A 17,910-nucleotide genomic window follows, 5' to 3' on the forward strand; every position below is an offset into this window, starting at 1 on the left:
ACTCTCTCAACAACAGGCAAAAATAAATCCTGAGGACAACTCTCCTTGCAACTCTGCGATCTACTTAATGCATGGTGATTTAAGAAAGACTTCAAATGCTGATATAATTCTCCCTTCATTAAAAGAACTGATGTATGGATCAGGCAATACTGGTTCTTAGGGAACCCTAGACTCAGTGGTAGGGAATTGTTGAATTTAAAGGAAACCATAAACCAGATATAATAGACTGACAGACACCCAAAGCAAGATTGCATGCACTTTTCTCATACGTTAGTATGGCTGGATGGAAGAGGGTGTGTGTCACACTGCAAAAAACTTTCCTCAGAATGCCAAACAGGGGGAAATCCTTTTAGAGTTTTAATTAGTTGTGTTAAAACAACACTCATCTTCTAGTGAAGGTCAAGGTTTGAGACACATAATATATAAGAGTACAGGAAATGAAAATACTTTGCTTTCATTCAAACACTCCAGGCTGTAATGGAAAGACATTCTGGATCCATTGGGATTAACATGTCTAGATATACTGACACATAGGATAGTTCATTAGCATAAGACAAAATGCAGCTGAAATTATCCAGAATTCATGACTAAAACTAATGGGTTAATTGTGTTCATTGCAAAAAAAAAAAAAAAGTTAGTTGTGTTCAAGTACTATGCCAAAGAAATAGCTCTTTCCCCCTGATTATTAAATCACCATTTAAAATAATGTTATTGTCTTTTTTATTCCTTTGATTAAGTAATAGAAAGTGAATTCGTATCAATAGATAAATTGTACCATATTGATTGGTCATATTAAGAGAGGAATATAAAGATACACCAGCAGAATAATATTGACTACAATACTAACCTGGCATAGCTACTTGAACATTTTAAAACAGATTTTCTTGATCAGGTGATAATCAATGAAATATTAATAGAGCCACTGGTAGTGTTGCACAATGGTGATCTAAGATTGCCATCTCTGTCTCAGTGCAATCACTAAGGACCTTACTCTGCATTTACACTTAGGATAATGATAACTTATGAATGCTGGTGAGAATTACAAGAGAGACAGGCATGCTTCATGCACTTAATATAAAACCATGCATTTTCAATATATTTCATGGTGAACCTGTCTGGCAATAAGCAAAGTGACAAAAATGAATCGTATTTCAGATAGAAATTCTGTAATATACAGAACATTCTGTAATATACAGAACATATATTGAAAAATTCTCAAAAAGCAAACTTCACTCGTGATATATCCAGATGTAGGAAAGATCCGATCTTTGTTTTTGGTATTTTTGGTTGGTTGGTTAATTTCTGTTGTACTTTATTGTTCTTTAAAAAGTGGTAAACCACACTGAGCACAGCAAATGCACAGGGGAAGGAGAATATGGATATTTTTTCATTAAGAAACAAAATTTAAGATGGTGCACCTGTCACAAAAGGATCACCATGGAATAATGAATCAAACTATTTTCTAAACAGTATCATCTCTCAATTCATCGTCTTTTAAAAAAGAACATCTAAAAAATTCAAACTAGGGGAGGGGGGTAAGTAAAAGCAAAGGATGTAGGACCATGCTCTTCACCCACGCACCTGAAGGAACTACTCCAATACCATCCTCAACATCATAATCTGAGAAGTCACTATCACTGATTCGCTGAGATCCTGTGCAACAGTAAGGCAAATAGATACCTGTATACTTGGTTCTTTTGTAAAGGGTTAAAATAAGTTTTAAAATGCCAGTCATTCTGGAGATTCAAATATGGGTTACAATCAAATTTAAATAAAAGTTTTTACTAATAATATAAGAAAACAATCATAAAATGAATCTTAAAGATATCGTGCTGTTATCTCTGGAAATAGTGTCTCTACTAAAGTGTCTGTTAAAATAAAAGAAATGGCAATCCTGACATATCTACAGAAGAACAAAAAGGTATAGCAAAACTGATGCTAAGGGTCTGCCATGAGGTCCAGAGTTTGAGGATGTTATAAATCATAAATGACTTAAAGGAAAACAACAATAAGTAGAGCAGGTTGTATTAGAACAAGTATACCTCAAGTTACAGGTTTTCATCTTATGGCTGTCAAAAGCATTTCCAAATGCTGACACTGCTTTAAAAACTTGTGATTTTAGGAAAAATGAAAACTGGATAATATACCTTGAACTGGTAGCTATTCGGTTTTATCTACTTATTTATTTATTTACAGTTCTTATATTCCGCCCTTCTCACCCCGCAGGGGACTCAGGGCGGATTACAGTAAACACATATATGGCAAACATTCAATGCCAGTTTGACAAACAACATTTAACACACAAAGGCTATTTAACTTTTTTCTGGCCGCCAGGGGAGCTGCTGCTTTTCATCGTCCATCAACGACACCGATGAAGTTCTTCCGCATTCCACATTCCCAGGAGTCTTCTTTCTTTATGGCCTCATAAATTAGTTAAATTTAGCCTCCCACACAAGGTGGTCCCTTTTTTTCCTACTTGACAGATGCAACTGTCTTTCGGGTTGCAAAGGTCGACAATGGGCTACACAATGGCTGGACACCCACTCCAGCCCGGGCTGGCTTCGAACTCATGACCTTTTGGTCAGAGTGATCTTTAATGCAGCTGACACTCAGCCAGCTGCGCCACAATCCCGGTGTTTGTAATTCTATACGATTACACACCTACAACAATGGTTACCATATGAATGGTAATCACTATCTTTTGATAACTCAGAATTCACAGTTTTACATTATCTGCTTTCATTTTTTAAAGTATGCATCTATACTCATTTTTTTATAAATTGCTTTTTTCTTCTCCCATGAAAGTACTCTTTTGTTCTAAATACATTCAAGTTCTAAATACATTTGAGAGCTGAAGTATTCTGGACCTTTTAATCAACTGAAACATTTTATATAATGTTCAGCCCTCGGTGGCGCAACGGGTTAAACTGCTGAGCTGCTGAATCTGCCGACTGAAAGGTCGGTGGCTGGAATCAAGGGAACGGGTTGAACTCCCAATGTCAGGCCCAGGTTCTACCAACCTAGCAGTTCAAAAACATGCAAATATGAGTAAATCAATAGTTACTGCTCTTGGGGGAAGGTAATGTTGCTCCAAGCAGTCATGAAGCCACATGACCTTGGAGGGGTCTATGGACAACGCTGGCTCTTCAGCTTAGAAACAGAGATGAGCACCACCTCCCAGAGTCAGACACGACTAGACTTAATGTCAAGGGGAAACCTTTACCTTTTACTGGTTGAATTTAGTGAGATGTGAGTCCCTGGTAGTCAAGGGACTGCATCCACATTCTGTTACCAATAATCAACTTAGGATACACTAAGTGGACAACACTGATGTTGTACACTCACGTTTGAAGCATGTGCCTAATTCCTAGGTGTTCACTTATTTTCATGTGTATTGATTTTGGAGAAGCACACATTTTAAAGAACACATTGAAGATAATATTCAGTTGTATCACACCATAATTTTATACCATAGTAATTAGGCAAAAGGTACGAGCAAGAAGGAAATGGAGAGCTGGACCTACTTTGTAATTTTTTGCTAGAGTTTTCTCCACCATGAGCATGTCTCCTTGGCATGAAAGGTGATGGCTGAGGCAGAGGTAGTGAGGATTCATCATGTGTCTGCAGCTTATACCAGTGTGGTTCATCATCTAAAAGTGCTGTCTCCAACTCTATCAGGATCTATGGGGAAATGCAAAGCTTGTTCTTAGTTCAAACAAGAGAAATAAGATGCTTTGGACTAAATCTGATTGTTGGTTTTAATTAGAGTAGATCCACTGAATCAGCTGATCTTATATAAGTATCCCCTTAAAAGAGCTAATTGATTAAGTGGGTATAGTCTAATTGAGACCAACAATGAGATCTAGCCTTTTGAAATCCCATTACATGTTCAAAATATAACTACTTTACAATGTCAACACATTCTTTCACCTCTCCAAGAAAGTCACTTTCTTCTTCTTGTACTCGTGGCTGATCCCAGACAGTTATTTCTAGCATCCGTTCTCTAAAATCTCTACGGTGCACATGTGAATAGAGAAATGTTTGGTTCCATTTTGGTTCTAAGCTTTTCTTTACTGTTTTGGTCCTTCTTTTACTCTTATCACTGAAACATAAAACAATAATGTAAATCATGGTGCAGAAAGCAAGTCATCTCAATTGTCATCTCACATTGCAAATTTCAGAACAGAGTGCTGATGTTGGTTTGGCTCTAGGGCTTTGGCTTTTGCCCATTGGCAAGAGGTTTACAAAATGAACAAAGGGGCCATTACTCAGTTTTGCTGCTCCATCACATTATGTTCCCAAGCGGAGGCTTGGAACAGGAGACACAGGTTGATACGCAGCCACTTTAGGTGGGGCAACAACTTGAAAAATGGAAGGAGTCCAGAACTTGGAATTATTATTCTTTTAGACTATAACATTCAGAATCCTCCAGTCTATGAATTACTATGGACAGACAAACATATGGGGTCATTACAAGACTAGTTCTTATCTAGAAATCACCTATTAAATGTTGCAAGGGACATCAGTTGACTGTTTGGTGACCATATCCAACTGGTCTAGGAAACATGAAAAAGGCCAAAGGAATATAAAAACAAACTGTACCCATAAGGATGGGGGAAAGGAATGTGTACAGTGTTCCCGCACTTATCGTGAGTATTACATTTCAGCACCATGTGAAAAGTGAAAATCTGCGAAGTAGGGATGCTATATTTATTTTAATATTTATACATTATAAATATGTAAACCCTCCCCACACACTTATACACTACATAACTCTTTTCCTTTACCTTATAAACAAAATCTTTCAGTTGAGCAGCAATTTTTAGAAAGCACTCCACTTCCATTAGGCATATATAAGAAGCATTCATGCGCACATGCTTTGAGAGCTGAATCCACCCAATAAAAGCCTCTGGAGCCACTTCCAAGGCTGTGGTAGTGCAGTAGACCGCAGTTTGTGACCAGCAAGCCTTCCCCGCCGCGCCTCAGGCATGACCCACACACTAGCCTCCCTTTCTGAGGCCCGTTGGCCTCAGAAAGGAAAAACCGCAAAACAGCAAGTTTGCGAAAAGCAAACCGCGAAGTAGCAAGGGATTACTGTATTCAAGATATCTTACTATTTTGTAGGAGAGACTGGAGTTCTTGCATTCATCAAAATGATGTCACTAATTCTCATTAATAATTGGTTCTTTAGTCTCCACTGGGGACCGTCTTAAGTAAGCATAAATTACTTTAAATATGGTATTATTCATAACTTTTTATGGCTTATATGAATCTTTATGACACATATGCACATTTTAACATCTATCAGATTTTACACCAGAACTACTACCTTCTGTCTGGAAGAAAATACATTTTCACATAAGGATTTCTTGGTCGTCCATCTATTCTAGGTGGCAGATCTGTTGCTTGAAGAACATTCACTATTAACTGATGTCCCACTTTGTCATACCATAGTTTAACCTAAAAAATATAAATGTGACTTAAAATGCATTTATTTGAATTCATATCCTCTTCATATCCTCAATTTATATCCTATCAAACCTATAGACCTAGAACTGGGATGGCAATATGATCACTGGGAGTAGAGGCCAATTACCACTAGCACAAAGAATATGGCAGCATGACAGACTCATACATTTCCACCACCAAAACACCCCCCCCCCTCTCTCTCACACACACACACACAAACACACACACACATTTAGAACTGAAAACATGCTCAATGGAACATCTGAGCAGGAGAATAAAATCACAATGGATCATACTGTGTAACAGCTCTCCATAACTCTTATCTGAATGTATGTGGATTAACTCCATCAGGAGCACAATGATTTGAGATGCTCTGTGGCTATGTGAATGATAAACATGAATTTTCATGACAGACCTTACAGATTTGTAATTCCTTTCCAAATCTATATAAATAAAAATGTAATGTTTGTTTGTGGGATTAACATAACTCAAAAACCACTGGGCGAATTGACACTAAATTTGGATACAATATACCTATCAGGCCAATGAGTGACCATCACTCATAAAAACACAGAAAAACATAGCAGAAGAGACTTAAAAAAAACAAAAAAATAAATTACAATGCATACTCAAAGCCACATATATATGTGCAAACACATATATACATATATACACACATATATACACACACAAAACACATATACACAGACTGGGCCACAGCAACACATGGCAGGGGACTTCTAGTATAATATAAAATATGTTCTGTACATAGGTTAGTCTGCATGTATGAACAGGCCTGTTAAAAAAACTGGTTTACTCATGAATTTTAACTGGTTAACCAAATCCCCATGCTAAGTCTATGAGATGCAAAAAATTAAGAGTCCCTCCAGAACTGCAAGCACTATCTCAAGCAAATATTAACAATTTATTCACACTGTCATTACTTGCAGCAATAGCCAATGTAGTGAAGCAACCAAGTTGGGGGGGGGGGTGGTGGTGGTGTTGAATTCTCTCATTAAGGAGGCCAGACTAGGTGGAGGTGGTTGACAGGGGCGGAACTGCAGGCTATTGAAGGCTGCTCTGCCCCCTGCTGTGCTCTTTGCTTCAGCATGACCCTAACCCCCCCCCCCCATTTTCAACCCTCCCTGAATTTTTTCTGGCTATGGCCTTGTGTATGACATATTTTTAAAGTGAAGGACAATATTTTCACCCATACATTCTTCTTTATTTGTTCAATTTCAGAAGCTATATTTTTTCACCATGATAGAAATATCAGTATATTGCCTTATCCTCAAAATATGAAATGAATTATGAGAAAATTGTGGAGAGGGGATCATTCATGCAGTTGCAAATGATCAGTCTGTTCCTACATGTAGGCATCTACATCATTCTGCAAGAGAGCCAAACTGGGTAAAGGTCAGATTCTGTTCACAGCATGAAATCCACAACCAGAAAGCGACAAGTATATATTTGCTTATAGGTACAAATGCTGAACAATAAAATTTCTCCCTATACCTTATTTCAACAGTTTAGTTCAAGGATTTGATGCAAGTGGACTTGCCCAACTAGAACATGTCTAAAAAAAATTGGCCCCATTAGAGGAAGAGGAAAAGAAAGTCGGGCTAAATTTGTTACCTTTGCTGGAGCTCCTCCAAACTATCACACTAAATTCTATCACAACCATCCCAAACTCCATGATAATGTGTGATGCAATGTCATTTTGTTGAGAGCTCCTGGGGTGACAAACCCTGGTCATCAAAATACTGTTCTGGATCAGTAAATGGCTACCAGGGAAGCATTCAGTAGTGATCGATGACTATTTGCTGATGATCTGGTGGCAAAAGAGATCTTCTCTTTTGATCTTTCTGACTCAAATTTGCCCCCCACTTCACATGTATGTTTGCTTATAACTATGTGTTGTCAATGGTAGGAAGACACAAAACAATGTAAAGAGTGAAACCTTGCAGTCACTTTTTTTTTCTATGGGGAGTTTTAAAAATCACAATTGAACAAGGAAGATGATATATATCATAACCACAAAAAAAGTATTTTCCCACTGTGAACATAATTTTCTACTTACAGAGAGCTGCCCAGGTAGAACCTGTGGGGCATCTTTTAGGGCTCCAGGACTAGTAGGGGAAATAACAGAGATTGAAGGCCGTTCCATTTTTTGAGATTCAAATGAACTAGAACCTAAGAAAGGGGTTGGGGGTGGAAACAAAACACATCCATTTTATGAATATTGCATGCTGATTTTCTAGTACTACTGCTATTGCTCCTCTAGACAATATTAATTCAATGTATTGTCGAAGGCTTTCATGGCTGGAATCACTCAGTTCTTGTGGGTTTTTTCGGGCTATATGGCCATGTTCTAGAGGCATTTCTCCTGATGTTTCGCCTGCATCTATGGCAAGCATCCTCAGAGGTGAGGTCTGCTGGAGCTGGGAAAAAAGGGGTTTATATATCTGTGGAATGACCAGGGTGAGACAAAGGGCTTTTGAATTGAATATTAAATTATTATATTATTATATATTATATTATATTAATTCAATATTATAATAATATAATATTATAATATTATAATAATATTATATTATATTAATTCAACTTCAAACGTGACCGCAGAATCACCTCTTCAAGAATATTAACCTATATAGGGGCTAGAATTATTGATGACATCAGTCTTTCATGTGATTCCCTACTAACCAACCACATCCATAAGCTCCTGTGCCCCCAACCCACCCCTGAAAAATTGACAAGCCCCAAAATTTTGAGGTTTAGACAGATACTACCTTGAAGGGGGGATCAAACAGGGTACAGCGTCCCGTCCCCCCCCCCGAGAAAGGGACACTTAAGGGATGGGTACATGACCTTGGGTTGCATGTGGCCCACAATCTAAATATTCTCCTAGATCACTGGTTGACCAGTCACATTAGAAAGGCAATCCTTCTTTTAGTATGAATAAAGTGAAGGCCAAATGATTCCGCTAACGAAAATAACAGCAACAATAATAATGAAAAGAAAAGGAGCATAGTACCTTCCCTTTTTAGCCCATTTTCCATAGCTGCAGAAACTTTAAAAACACCATGGCAGAAAGAAAAATAATACAGAGGGGAAGATAGGGAGGGAGGGGATAGAAAAAAAATGAAAATTATTGAAAAAGTCAATAAAACACTATGATTTCAAACAAAATGTTTAACTTTGAATAGAAGTGAAAACAAAATAAGGAAACTGATAAGACAGGAAAATCAATTTTAACTTATTGTGATGTTTTGTACAAGTTCCTTTTCAAGCTCAATATCCCACTCACCCCTAATCATGAAAATGCAGAAATAATGTTGCTGTAGTGCGGAAACTGTATTTGTATAGAGGAAAAAGAAGTCCTGAGAAAACATGCTCAGGGCTTACCATGGGAGAAAAAAAGCTGGCTACCCTCCCCAGATCTTAACCTGGCTACTCTCCCCTTGGGCTAAACTGAGCTGATGAGTGTGGCATTGGTTTGTAGTATTCTGCACAGGGAGTAAGGCAAGCAAGCACAGAAAATGTCATTTAAAAATTCTTTGAATTTCTCCAGGTACACAACAAATTTCCATCAATTTACTCTGAGGCATTTTTCTCTATTTCCATAAGCTCATGCCATTTATAGTAAGTAATGTATCTGTGAGAATGGCTTTTCTTTGAGGAAATATTATCAAGCACTACAAATAACCTACACCATTTAATCATTCTAAAGCCAAAATAAACCATACATTCTTATATCTTAAAGCTATCAATTAGATTGGGGACACTGAAGAAACTGGACTCGAATATAATAATATAATATTGATATTGTATTGTCATATACTATTGTACTATTCCCTAGCAGGGGAAGAGCAATAGGGCATTCAGATACTAATACTGCTAAATGCTCAAATTTACAAATTGTACAGTACTAATTGTACTGTACAAGAAGAAAAAAGAATTCTCAACAACCTCAGTTTTCAGGTGGAACTTTAGAAATAGTGGGAATGCCACCCATCAACATGCAGAATTACTCTGAGATGTACACTGAGCAAGGAGAATAGTGAACTAACTGTACTCTTATCAGACAACTATGATCATCCAACATTATAAATAACATCACGGGACATTATGAATTACCACTGTTTTTCATCCCATGCATTTTGGGGTAGTCCTGTATGTCATCTAAGCAGATCTCACTTTAAGACTCTGCATAAAGGGCCAAGTCTTTGTAGGTTAAACCCACTGATGGCAAAACAAGTTTTAGCCAATGACACCACTAGCAGACTGGATATTACAGAATTGAATCTTTGGACAAATACAGTTTCCTATCAAAGCAGAGAAAGGAACAAAGTGCATACTCACTAGACTCTAGTGGAGGATGAGAAGTCTCAGGAATCCTTGGAATGTCACTAGAACATACAAATGGACACATACAAAAAAAGAGGGGAAATATTGAACTACTGGTTCACAGAACAAATATGTGGCCCAATTTTCAAATGGATACAACTAATAAATTAATTTAGTGCCAACTGATCATCTAACATGGGAAAGCCCTCAAATTTTCAAGTATGTCCCTGAACAATCCCAGCTTCATAGGTCTTAACCACTTTGAGTAAGGCCCCATTTACAATGCCATATAACACAGTTTCATAATGCAGTCAAACTGCATTGACCTGCATTATATAAGCCTACACTGCCGTTCAATGCAGTCACAACAGTTGTTTTTACTTTAATGTACCTCTCAGTTAGACAGAAAGAGGTGATTTACAACAATGAGAATTCACTATTCCCAAGGGACAAGGCAGGTTTACTCTTAGATGATGATTACAATGATAATGATGGTGATGATGCATACAGCAATTTCTGTTTGAACACCATCATGTTAATATTGTGACTGGATATTCCACAATATTTCAGTATTACAAGACAAAAAGAAATATGTGGGAGAGGATAAAGGTAGCAGCTACTGAGAATAACTACTAATTCTAGCTTCCCCCATCACAACATGACACAAACTGTAACTCACTAGAAGTTTTTATACACACGTCTGAAGGAGTTTGCTGAATGAAACCTATGAAAAAGTCTTACAATAACAAAGAGACAAACAAGGAAACAGGGAAAATTAAAGAAAAAAACTTAAAAGAAAGCATAGTATCTCAATAAAATTATGAAAACTATATATGTAGTAAAATCTCTGTACCTAAGGGAAATACACTCCTAGATGGACTACAATTGCCCACAATTGCAGATACAATCAAGTGTTCTTAGTTGATTTCAGGTCCCCGCATTTGTAAGGACCTAGGGATTCCTATAGAGGTATCCTCTCTAGAAATTTGCAATGTCATCCATTGCCTGGCGGGGACGAGAGAGCAGGCCTTCTCGGTGGTAGCCCCCCGGCTATGGAATTCCCTCCCTGCTGAAATCAGACAGGCGCCTTCCCTCATGGCCTTTCGCAAAGGCCTGAAAACTTGGCTCTTCGAAAAGGCCTTCAACTAAGTGCTGTGTTTTTGGAATGACCACCGGAATGGACTATGACTATGAGATTGATTATGACCCAAACTAGACGAAGCGGATTTTTAGTTTAATTAGTTGTTTGTATTAGTAAGTTGTTGTGCTATGGTCTTGATCTATTGTAAATTGTTGTCTTTTCTATGTTCTGTACACCGCCACGAGTCGCCCTCGGGCTGAGAGTGGCGGTTAACAAGTGCAAATAATAAATAAATAAATAAATAAATAAATAAATAAATAAATAACTTTCAGGGGAAAAAGTATGCCATAAAATTGCATGGAGGAGCTGGCAAATTCCTAGAGAAACCATTTTCCCACCACACAGGAATATGAAACTGCATACATGGTTTCATGGTTACTGTAGATATTGAAATAGATGTAGATTGCAAAGATTATGCATTGAAATCAACCAAACCAGGCCCGTAGCCAGGATTTCGATTCGGGGGAGGGGGGCTGAGTTTGTTTTTTTTGGGGGGGGGCTGAGTCTGCGTGAAAGAGGGTCTACCCTAGCAAACCTTTTGTACCATTACCCAAATACCCCCATGCATATGGGAAATATTGAGTATGGTGATCAGATCATGATATGAATAAACATAACAGTTTAAATAATGCACCAGTAAGGCCTTTTCGCAAACTACCATGAGAATTTGGGGGGGGGGCTGAAGCCCCCTCCCCCCCCCCCCCCCCGGCTACATGCCTGAACCAAACATATTCTTTCCCAGAATTTTTTTTAAACATGGAGATAATTTAAAATCTGGGATTCCAAATTCATTATCTTAATTCCCAAACTTCATTTTGAGACTTTCTAAAATTGGGTTGTTTCAGAATCTAGCAGGTGTCTTGAGGACCATGAGGCAACGCTAGGACTTTGTAGGAGCCATGCCCAAATATGTATGGATGAAACCAGGTTGCAGCTGTGGCCAGTGGCTTTATCAGTGGCTCTGAATAGAAGGATTCCAGTTACAAATATTCCCAGTGGTGAACAACTGCAAAGAGGTGGTTTTAATTGATTGTACATAAATCCATCTTCATATGGAGTTGTCCATAAATTTTACTGAAAAGAAAGTATATAATGAAGATATATCTCACCTATATTTACTTTCTTAGATGCAAAATTCATGAGTGTACATATCTATGTGTCTGAAAAGAACATTCCACATGTGACTCTCTACACTGATAAAGCAAAAAGGGTATAAAACTTACCCAATTGGTCTTGAAACAATAATTTCAACTTGAGGTTCTGATTTGGATTCTAAAATAATGTTGTAAACTTCTTCATTTGTAGCTCCAGGAAGTGGTTTACCATTCCATTCTAGAACTTCATCGCCTTGAATTTAAAAACAATGGGGAATGTTACTTTCTTGCTATTTGTTTTATTTTGCACTTATATATACACACACAAAAATATGCTTTTTCCCAAATATGCTGTATAATCCAAAAATAATACACCTCAAAAAAGAATCTTGTATATTAGTTTCTTAGGCCCCTTCTACACTGCCATATAATCCAATCCAGATTATCAAAGTAGATAATCTACATTATCTGTTTTGTACTGGATTATTATACCCTGCCATAGAATCCAGTTCAAAGCAGATAATCTGGATTTTATATGGCAGCATAGAAGGGGCCTTAGAAACCAATATTAACTTCAAATTAGGGCTGTAGTAATTATTACTAAAGGTTGATAATTCATCCAAAATGCTTGGTTGGGTTCAGATGTGTTTTGCAAACAATTGTACATCAGTCTGAATTTTATGTTTTGTTTTTGTTTTGTTTTTTTGCTATTTCTCAAAGATAAGCTAGCCAACTTTCTTTACCTATTACTTTGCTTCTAAAATGCACTTCTGTGATGAGATCATAAAGGCATCTTCTGGCACAATATGGGTTTATATCTATTCCAAATTCTCAATAAAGCATATATCAGAAAATAATTATTAAACTCTATATGCACTTTAACTTTGTCATATAATAAACATTATTGTCCATCAAACCTCAAATCACACTCCTCTAATTCTAATAGCCTCCCTATGTCTCATCTAGTAAAGTCTTTGGGAGTCCCTTGTCCAAATGATGTCATCTTCAAATGCATAACTCCCTATAAAAGAGAGTAGCTGTAACTTTCCTGTTGTGCAACTACCTCACAAGGGCTATTTCATCTTCATATGTGAATGTATGTATTTGTGTATCCTTCCTTCATATCTCCTTCACAGGCTATATTACAGTTTGATTTGGGCAGCACTGCTTCCTAATGGATATTTATTTATCATATCAGAAGCAAACTGAGGGTACAGTTGTAATGTATTTTTTTAAAAAAAAAAACATGGAGTTTAAACATTTGACATTGTGGGTGATATGTGGTTACTCATACCCATCTACCATTCAGGTCTCCTGAGAATTCTGGCAGAATCTCAATAGGCAATTTAGATTTGACTTCTTCATGCATGAGAAGCTAGCACTTTGATGTAATCCAGATCTAATGAAAGTAGGATGCCTCTTCCTTTAGAACAGTGGTTCTCAACCTGTGGGTCCCCAGATGTTTTGGCCTTCAACTCCCAGAAATCGCAACAGCTGGTAAACTGGCTGCGATTCTAAGAGTTGTAGGTCAAAACACCTGGGGACCCACAGGTTGAGAACCACTGCTTTAGAATAAGGGAGTTAGATGTTATCTCTACCTTTAGTTAATTGATTCAAAGGGGATGTGGGAATGGTTGCATGTGGATCTGAAATATTTATTAGTGTCAATATTTGGCTTCTTTACTCGACTTGCCTCTGTACCCCCAGAGAACTGCCAAGTACATTTGCTTCTGGAAAGACTACTGAAGTCTTCTAAAGACCTGCTCTGCTTTGTATTGATGACTATGATTAATCTTAAATAGATACATATATAATCTGTGAGAAGTGTAGTGAACAGCTAGTGTGCCATAACTGAAGAGAAGTCATTATCCCTTTTGGCATTTATATATCCCAGCAGATATAGAAGAAAAATATACTGTTTTACAGAAGTTGGATAGTTTACAAACAACATAGATATTGGAGAAACAAGAGAAATGAAGCCATGTTACGCATATGATCATGTGCAATGGTGTTAATTTATTTATTTATTTACTTTATTTGTATACCGCTCCTCTCAGCCCTTAGGCGACTCGGAGCGGTTAACAGCAACAGTTTCAGTATACAAAGTACAAGGTTATTGGGTATTTAAAAACAATCACATAACAAGTTAATTAACAGTAAACATCCATACAACAATATATCAATACAACAATATAACAAATCAATTAGATCTCATAACTAGACTCAGAATCCGGTTTCGTTATCCATTGTCGTTATCCATTTTCTGCTAAACAATCAATTGTACTGCTAGTCAAATGCCTGTTCAAACAGCCAGGTCTTCACTTTCCTCCGGAATGTCAGTAAGGAGGGGGCCGATCTGATGTCTGCAGGGAGGGCGTTCCACAGCCGAGGAGCCACCACTGAGAAGGCCCTGTCTCTCGTCCCCACCAGGCGTGCTTTTGCACTAACTCTGTGTTGTACACTTCCTCTAAAAGTTGAGCATTTATACATTCCATTTTATATGTCCACATCTTGTAAGTTGTCACCAGGATAATGATGATGATTAGGCTGAATAGAACAGAATCAGGACTACAAAAGTTGTTGGAAATAGCAACCTTCTTCAAGCCTTCACTAGTAATCTGTTTTGTTTATAATCCTGTTGCTTGCTGTATTGTATGTTTTGGTATGCAGCTTTCCCTTTATTCTTGAAGTTGTGGGAGGGGCTGCAGTCCATATGATCAGATATGTGACTGCTCAGAGCTCAGACTCCATTTTAGAGAGCAAACTCCATTAGACTCTCAGAATGCAAAGATGTTGCTGTTGATTGTAAGAAAGATGCCCTGCATTAACTGGACAGAGAAAATACTTATCTGTAACTGGATTGGCAAGTTATGTACCTGTATGCTGAATACATGAAGGTTGCAAGTAAACCAGATATGTTACATTTAATGGAGTCCACTTTATTTTTGTCTCTTGAGAGCATGATCTAGAAACAAGATATTTTATGGGAAAGTAGATGTTTTTGGGCACTGGAAAAAAAAACCACTTCTGAAGAACTGCTATATTTTGTGCATTGGCATAATCTCTGTTCCTAACAGATCAGAGACAACTGAAGAGAAGATTTTACTCAAATGGGTTTTTGACTCTTCTCTGGAAGATTATACTTTTACAAAGGTTATGATTTTCAAATGGTTGTGAATTCCATTTTTCTCCAAAAGGTTATGAAGAATCTGGTTTTCAAAAAAAGTAGAATAATGCCATGATTCCTACATTGTTCAGAGAAGACAACTGCTTCATTTCCACTTGAAATATATTCAATAGAAAGCAGATGTGACTAAATTTGTATTTGGATATCTGTGTAGCATACAATGATTTATATAGCATTCCCTATGTTTTGAAATCTCCTGAACTAAAGCAATTATTTGATTTAGAGTCCTTCCTTCCTTTTTTCTTCCTTTTTATTTTTTATTTTAATTCCATTTGTGTGCAATTTGTAAAAAGAAAAAAATCAATGTAACTTATAAAATGTGATAGAGACTCTGTGTAATGCCACCCATATTGATCTGAAGCATTTATTGTAAAATATTTAGCAAAGTGTACATTGAAACTAAATATAGCCCACAAAAATAGAAATTGTAAAGGCTTTTCACAACCACATGACCAGATATAACAATAGCTAAGTTACCTGCTCTTAGATGTCCCACTACATCAGCCAAGCTACCTTTCTTTACTTTGGTAATGAAGGCACCAAGTCGTCCCAATTCAGTCATTTTTCCTCCTACAACCTGAATAAAAATGAATAAATCAGACTCTCAGAATTCGCCAAATTACATTTCAAGAATGATAAATGTATTTCAAGAATGGGGTTTTTTTTTACAGGAAACTATTTAGCCCAATTGTATTTTCATGACTTTTGAATGAATCAGAAAATTTACTTGACATGCCACAGAGGTCTTGCATCGTTAGACTTAAATGTTTCTGATTCTACTGTTCCTTGGGTCAGAATACTAAAAAGGTATCATAAACTATGCTGTCATTTTACCACATAGGGATTCAGCATTGAGGACTAGCTTAACTTTCACCATCAAGTCCTGCTGCAAAATATGAATTAGTGCCCCAGGAAGCATCATTCATGCTTACTCCTCTTATTCAGCCCATTGAAAAGCTTTCTTTATGTAATGCTAAATTACTCATGGATGAACAGGAAAAATTCATAACATAACTCCAAACTACTTACTTTGAGTCCAAGTAATGCACCAGACTCTTTTGGCATGGTTGTTCTCTTGTTGAGAATAACACGACCAATCAGGCAATCTCCCTCTTTAGAAGGCTGCCACGTCACAGGATGCTAAGGAGGAAAACAAATTAAAGGCAAGCAAATGGTCTCATCCTGTTTTCTGTATATAAATCAAGTATGTACAACAAGTGCATCATGGAAGAAATGCATGCAACCTTCATTTCAGAATCTACCAAGTTTTTCTTACATTTTTAAGGATGCTGGACATCTGCTTTAATATTCAGCAATACATTTTTTCTGTTGTCCACATAGATATAGATTATTGCCTTTTTGCCCAATGTAAAAATCATATCCTTAACTTGAATTGTATCCAATATAGAAAAAATTAATGCAAACTAAAAAGAAAAAAAATCCTTATAATCCACTGCCATTCCCCACATTTCAAGGTTGTAAGAGTCAACCCTTTTTGAGGCATGCCAAGAAAAGAAAATGGAAATTCTCCAGCACTTAAAAGGAATTCAAAATCCATAGTTTTTGAATTTCACTTACACAGCAGTGTGAGACAAATATTGTGCAGGGCTGTATTAAATAGTGAATTAAAATTATTTAGTTTTAGTTATGTTATTTTTGATTGTATATAATATATAACTAAATTACAAATGATATAATGTATTTAAATTATATACTGTAGCTAGTAACTAATACCACCAAGATGTTTTTCTCCATTATCACTACAATATACTGTAATATACTTATTTTTTGTATTTATATTTAATATTTATTTGGGTTGCTGTGAGTTTTCCAGGCTGTATGGCCATGTTGAATCCAAGCCTCTCTATCCAGCAAACAAATAAATAATATGTGTTAACAAAGGCTTTTGTGGCCAGAATCACTGCAATGCTGTGAGTTTTCTGGGCTGTATGGTCATGTTCCAGAAGCATTCTCTCCTGACATTTTGCCCACATCTATGGGAGGCATCCTCAGAGGTTGTGAGGTCTGTCGGAAACTAAGCAAGTAATGTTTATATATTTGTGGAATGTCCAGGGTGGGAGAAAGAACTCTGGTCTGTTTGCGGCAAGTGTGAATGTTGCAATTGACCACCTTGATTAACATTTAATGGCTTGTAGTTTCAAAGGATGCCTGCCATAGATGTGGGTGAAATGTCAGGAGAGAATGCTTCAGGAACATGGCCATACAGCCCAGAAAACTCACAGCAACCCAGTTATTCCACCCACGAAAGCCTTTGTCAACACATAGTATTTATTTGTTTGCTGGATAAAGAAGCTCAGATTCAAAGCTTGCTCCACTCATCAAGAAAACCTTTGACTTATCCTCTGCTCATGGGACACTCCTGATGATAGAAGAAAAGTTGACTTTTGATTACTTTCCTTTTGGTTTTGTAAGAGAGGTTTGGTGACAAATAGAAATTCAGTAGAAAGTCTTTTTATGCAAGCAGGGCCCAATACTGGATGAAGCCCAATGCAGGGGTAGAGTGAAAAGCCCTTTAGGATCTGTGCCAATGTAAGGAACTGCTCAATCATTAATATACTTTGGCAACCTCTTTGGAAGAAAGATCTAAGTGCACAAAACATTTCCCCTTATCAGTTTAAAACACGAACAAAATGCTAGCCAATAATTAA

The 17,910-nt window shown here is 37.1% G+C and overlaps 1 protein-coding gene across 49 annotated transcripts in view; it reads right to left on the minus strand.

Moving 5' to 3' along the window:
* The window catches only part of RIMS1 (regulating synaptic membrane exocytosis 1), a 291,550-nt gene that overhangs the window by 95,376 nt on the left and 178,264 nt on the right, over positions 1 to 17,910 (minus strand). For 21 of the 49 annotated variants that reach the window (XM_067467911.1, XM_060752868.2, XM_060752901.2 and 18 more), the window contains 9 exons: positions 16,271 to 16,381; positions 15,719 to 15,818; positions 12,184 to 12,307; positions 9,835 to 9,881; positions 7,550 to 7,662; positions 5,330 to 5,460; positions 3,931 to 4,102; positions 3,525 to 3,681; positions 1,582 to 1,653 (listed from right to left, as the gene is read on the minus strand). In XM_067467911.1, the coding sequence (XP_067324012.1) occupies positions 1,582 to 1,653; positions 3,525 to 3,681; positions 3,931 to 4,102; positions 5,330 to 5,460; positions 7,550 to 7,662; positions 9,835 to 9,881; positions 12,184 to 12,307; positions 15,719 to 15,818; positions 16,271 to 16,381 (1,027 nt within the window). Of the gene's footprint in view, positions 1 to 1,581; positions 1,654 to 3,524; positions 3,682 to 3,930; positions 4,103 to 5,326; positions 5,461 to 7,549; positions 7,663 to 8,506; positions 8,543 to 9,834; positions 9,882 to 10,498; positions 10,556 to 12,183; positions 12,308 to 15,718; positions 15,819 to 16,270; positions 16,382 to 17,910 lie in introns of all 49 variants that reach the window. The other 28 variants (XM_060752859.2, XM_060752857.2, XM_060752852.2 and 25 more) reach the window with 6 other exon arrangements.

Source organism: Anolis sagrei, chromosome 1 (assembly GCF_037176765.1).
Source record: "Anolis sagrei isolate rAnoSag1 chromosome 1, rAnoSag1.mat, whole genome shotgun sequence".
NCBI lineage: Eukaryota > Metazoa > Chordata > Lepidosauria > Squamata > Dactyloidae > Anolis > Anolis sagrei.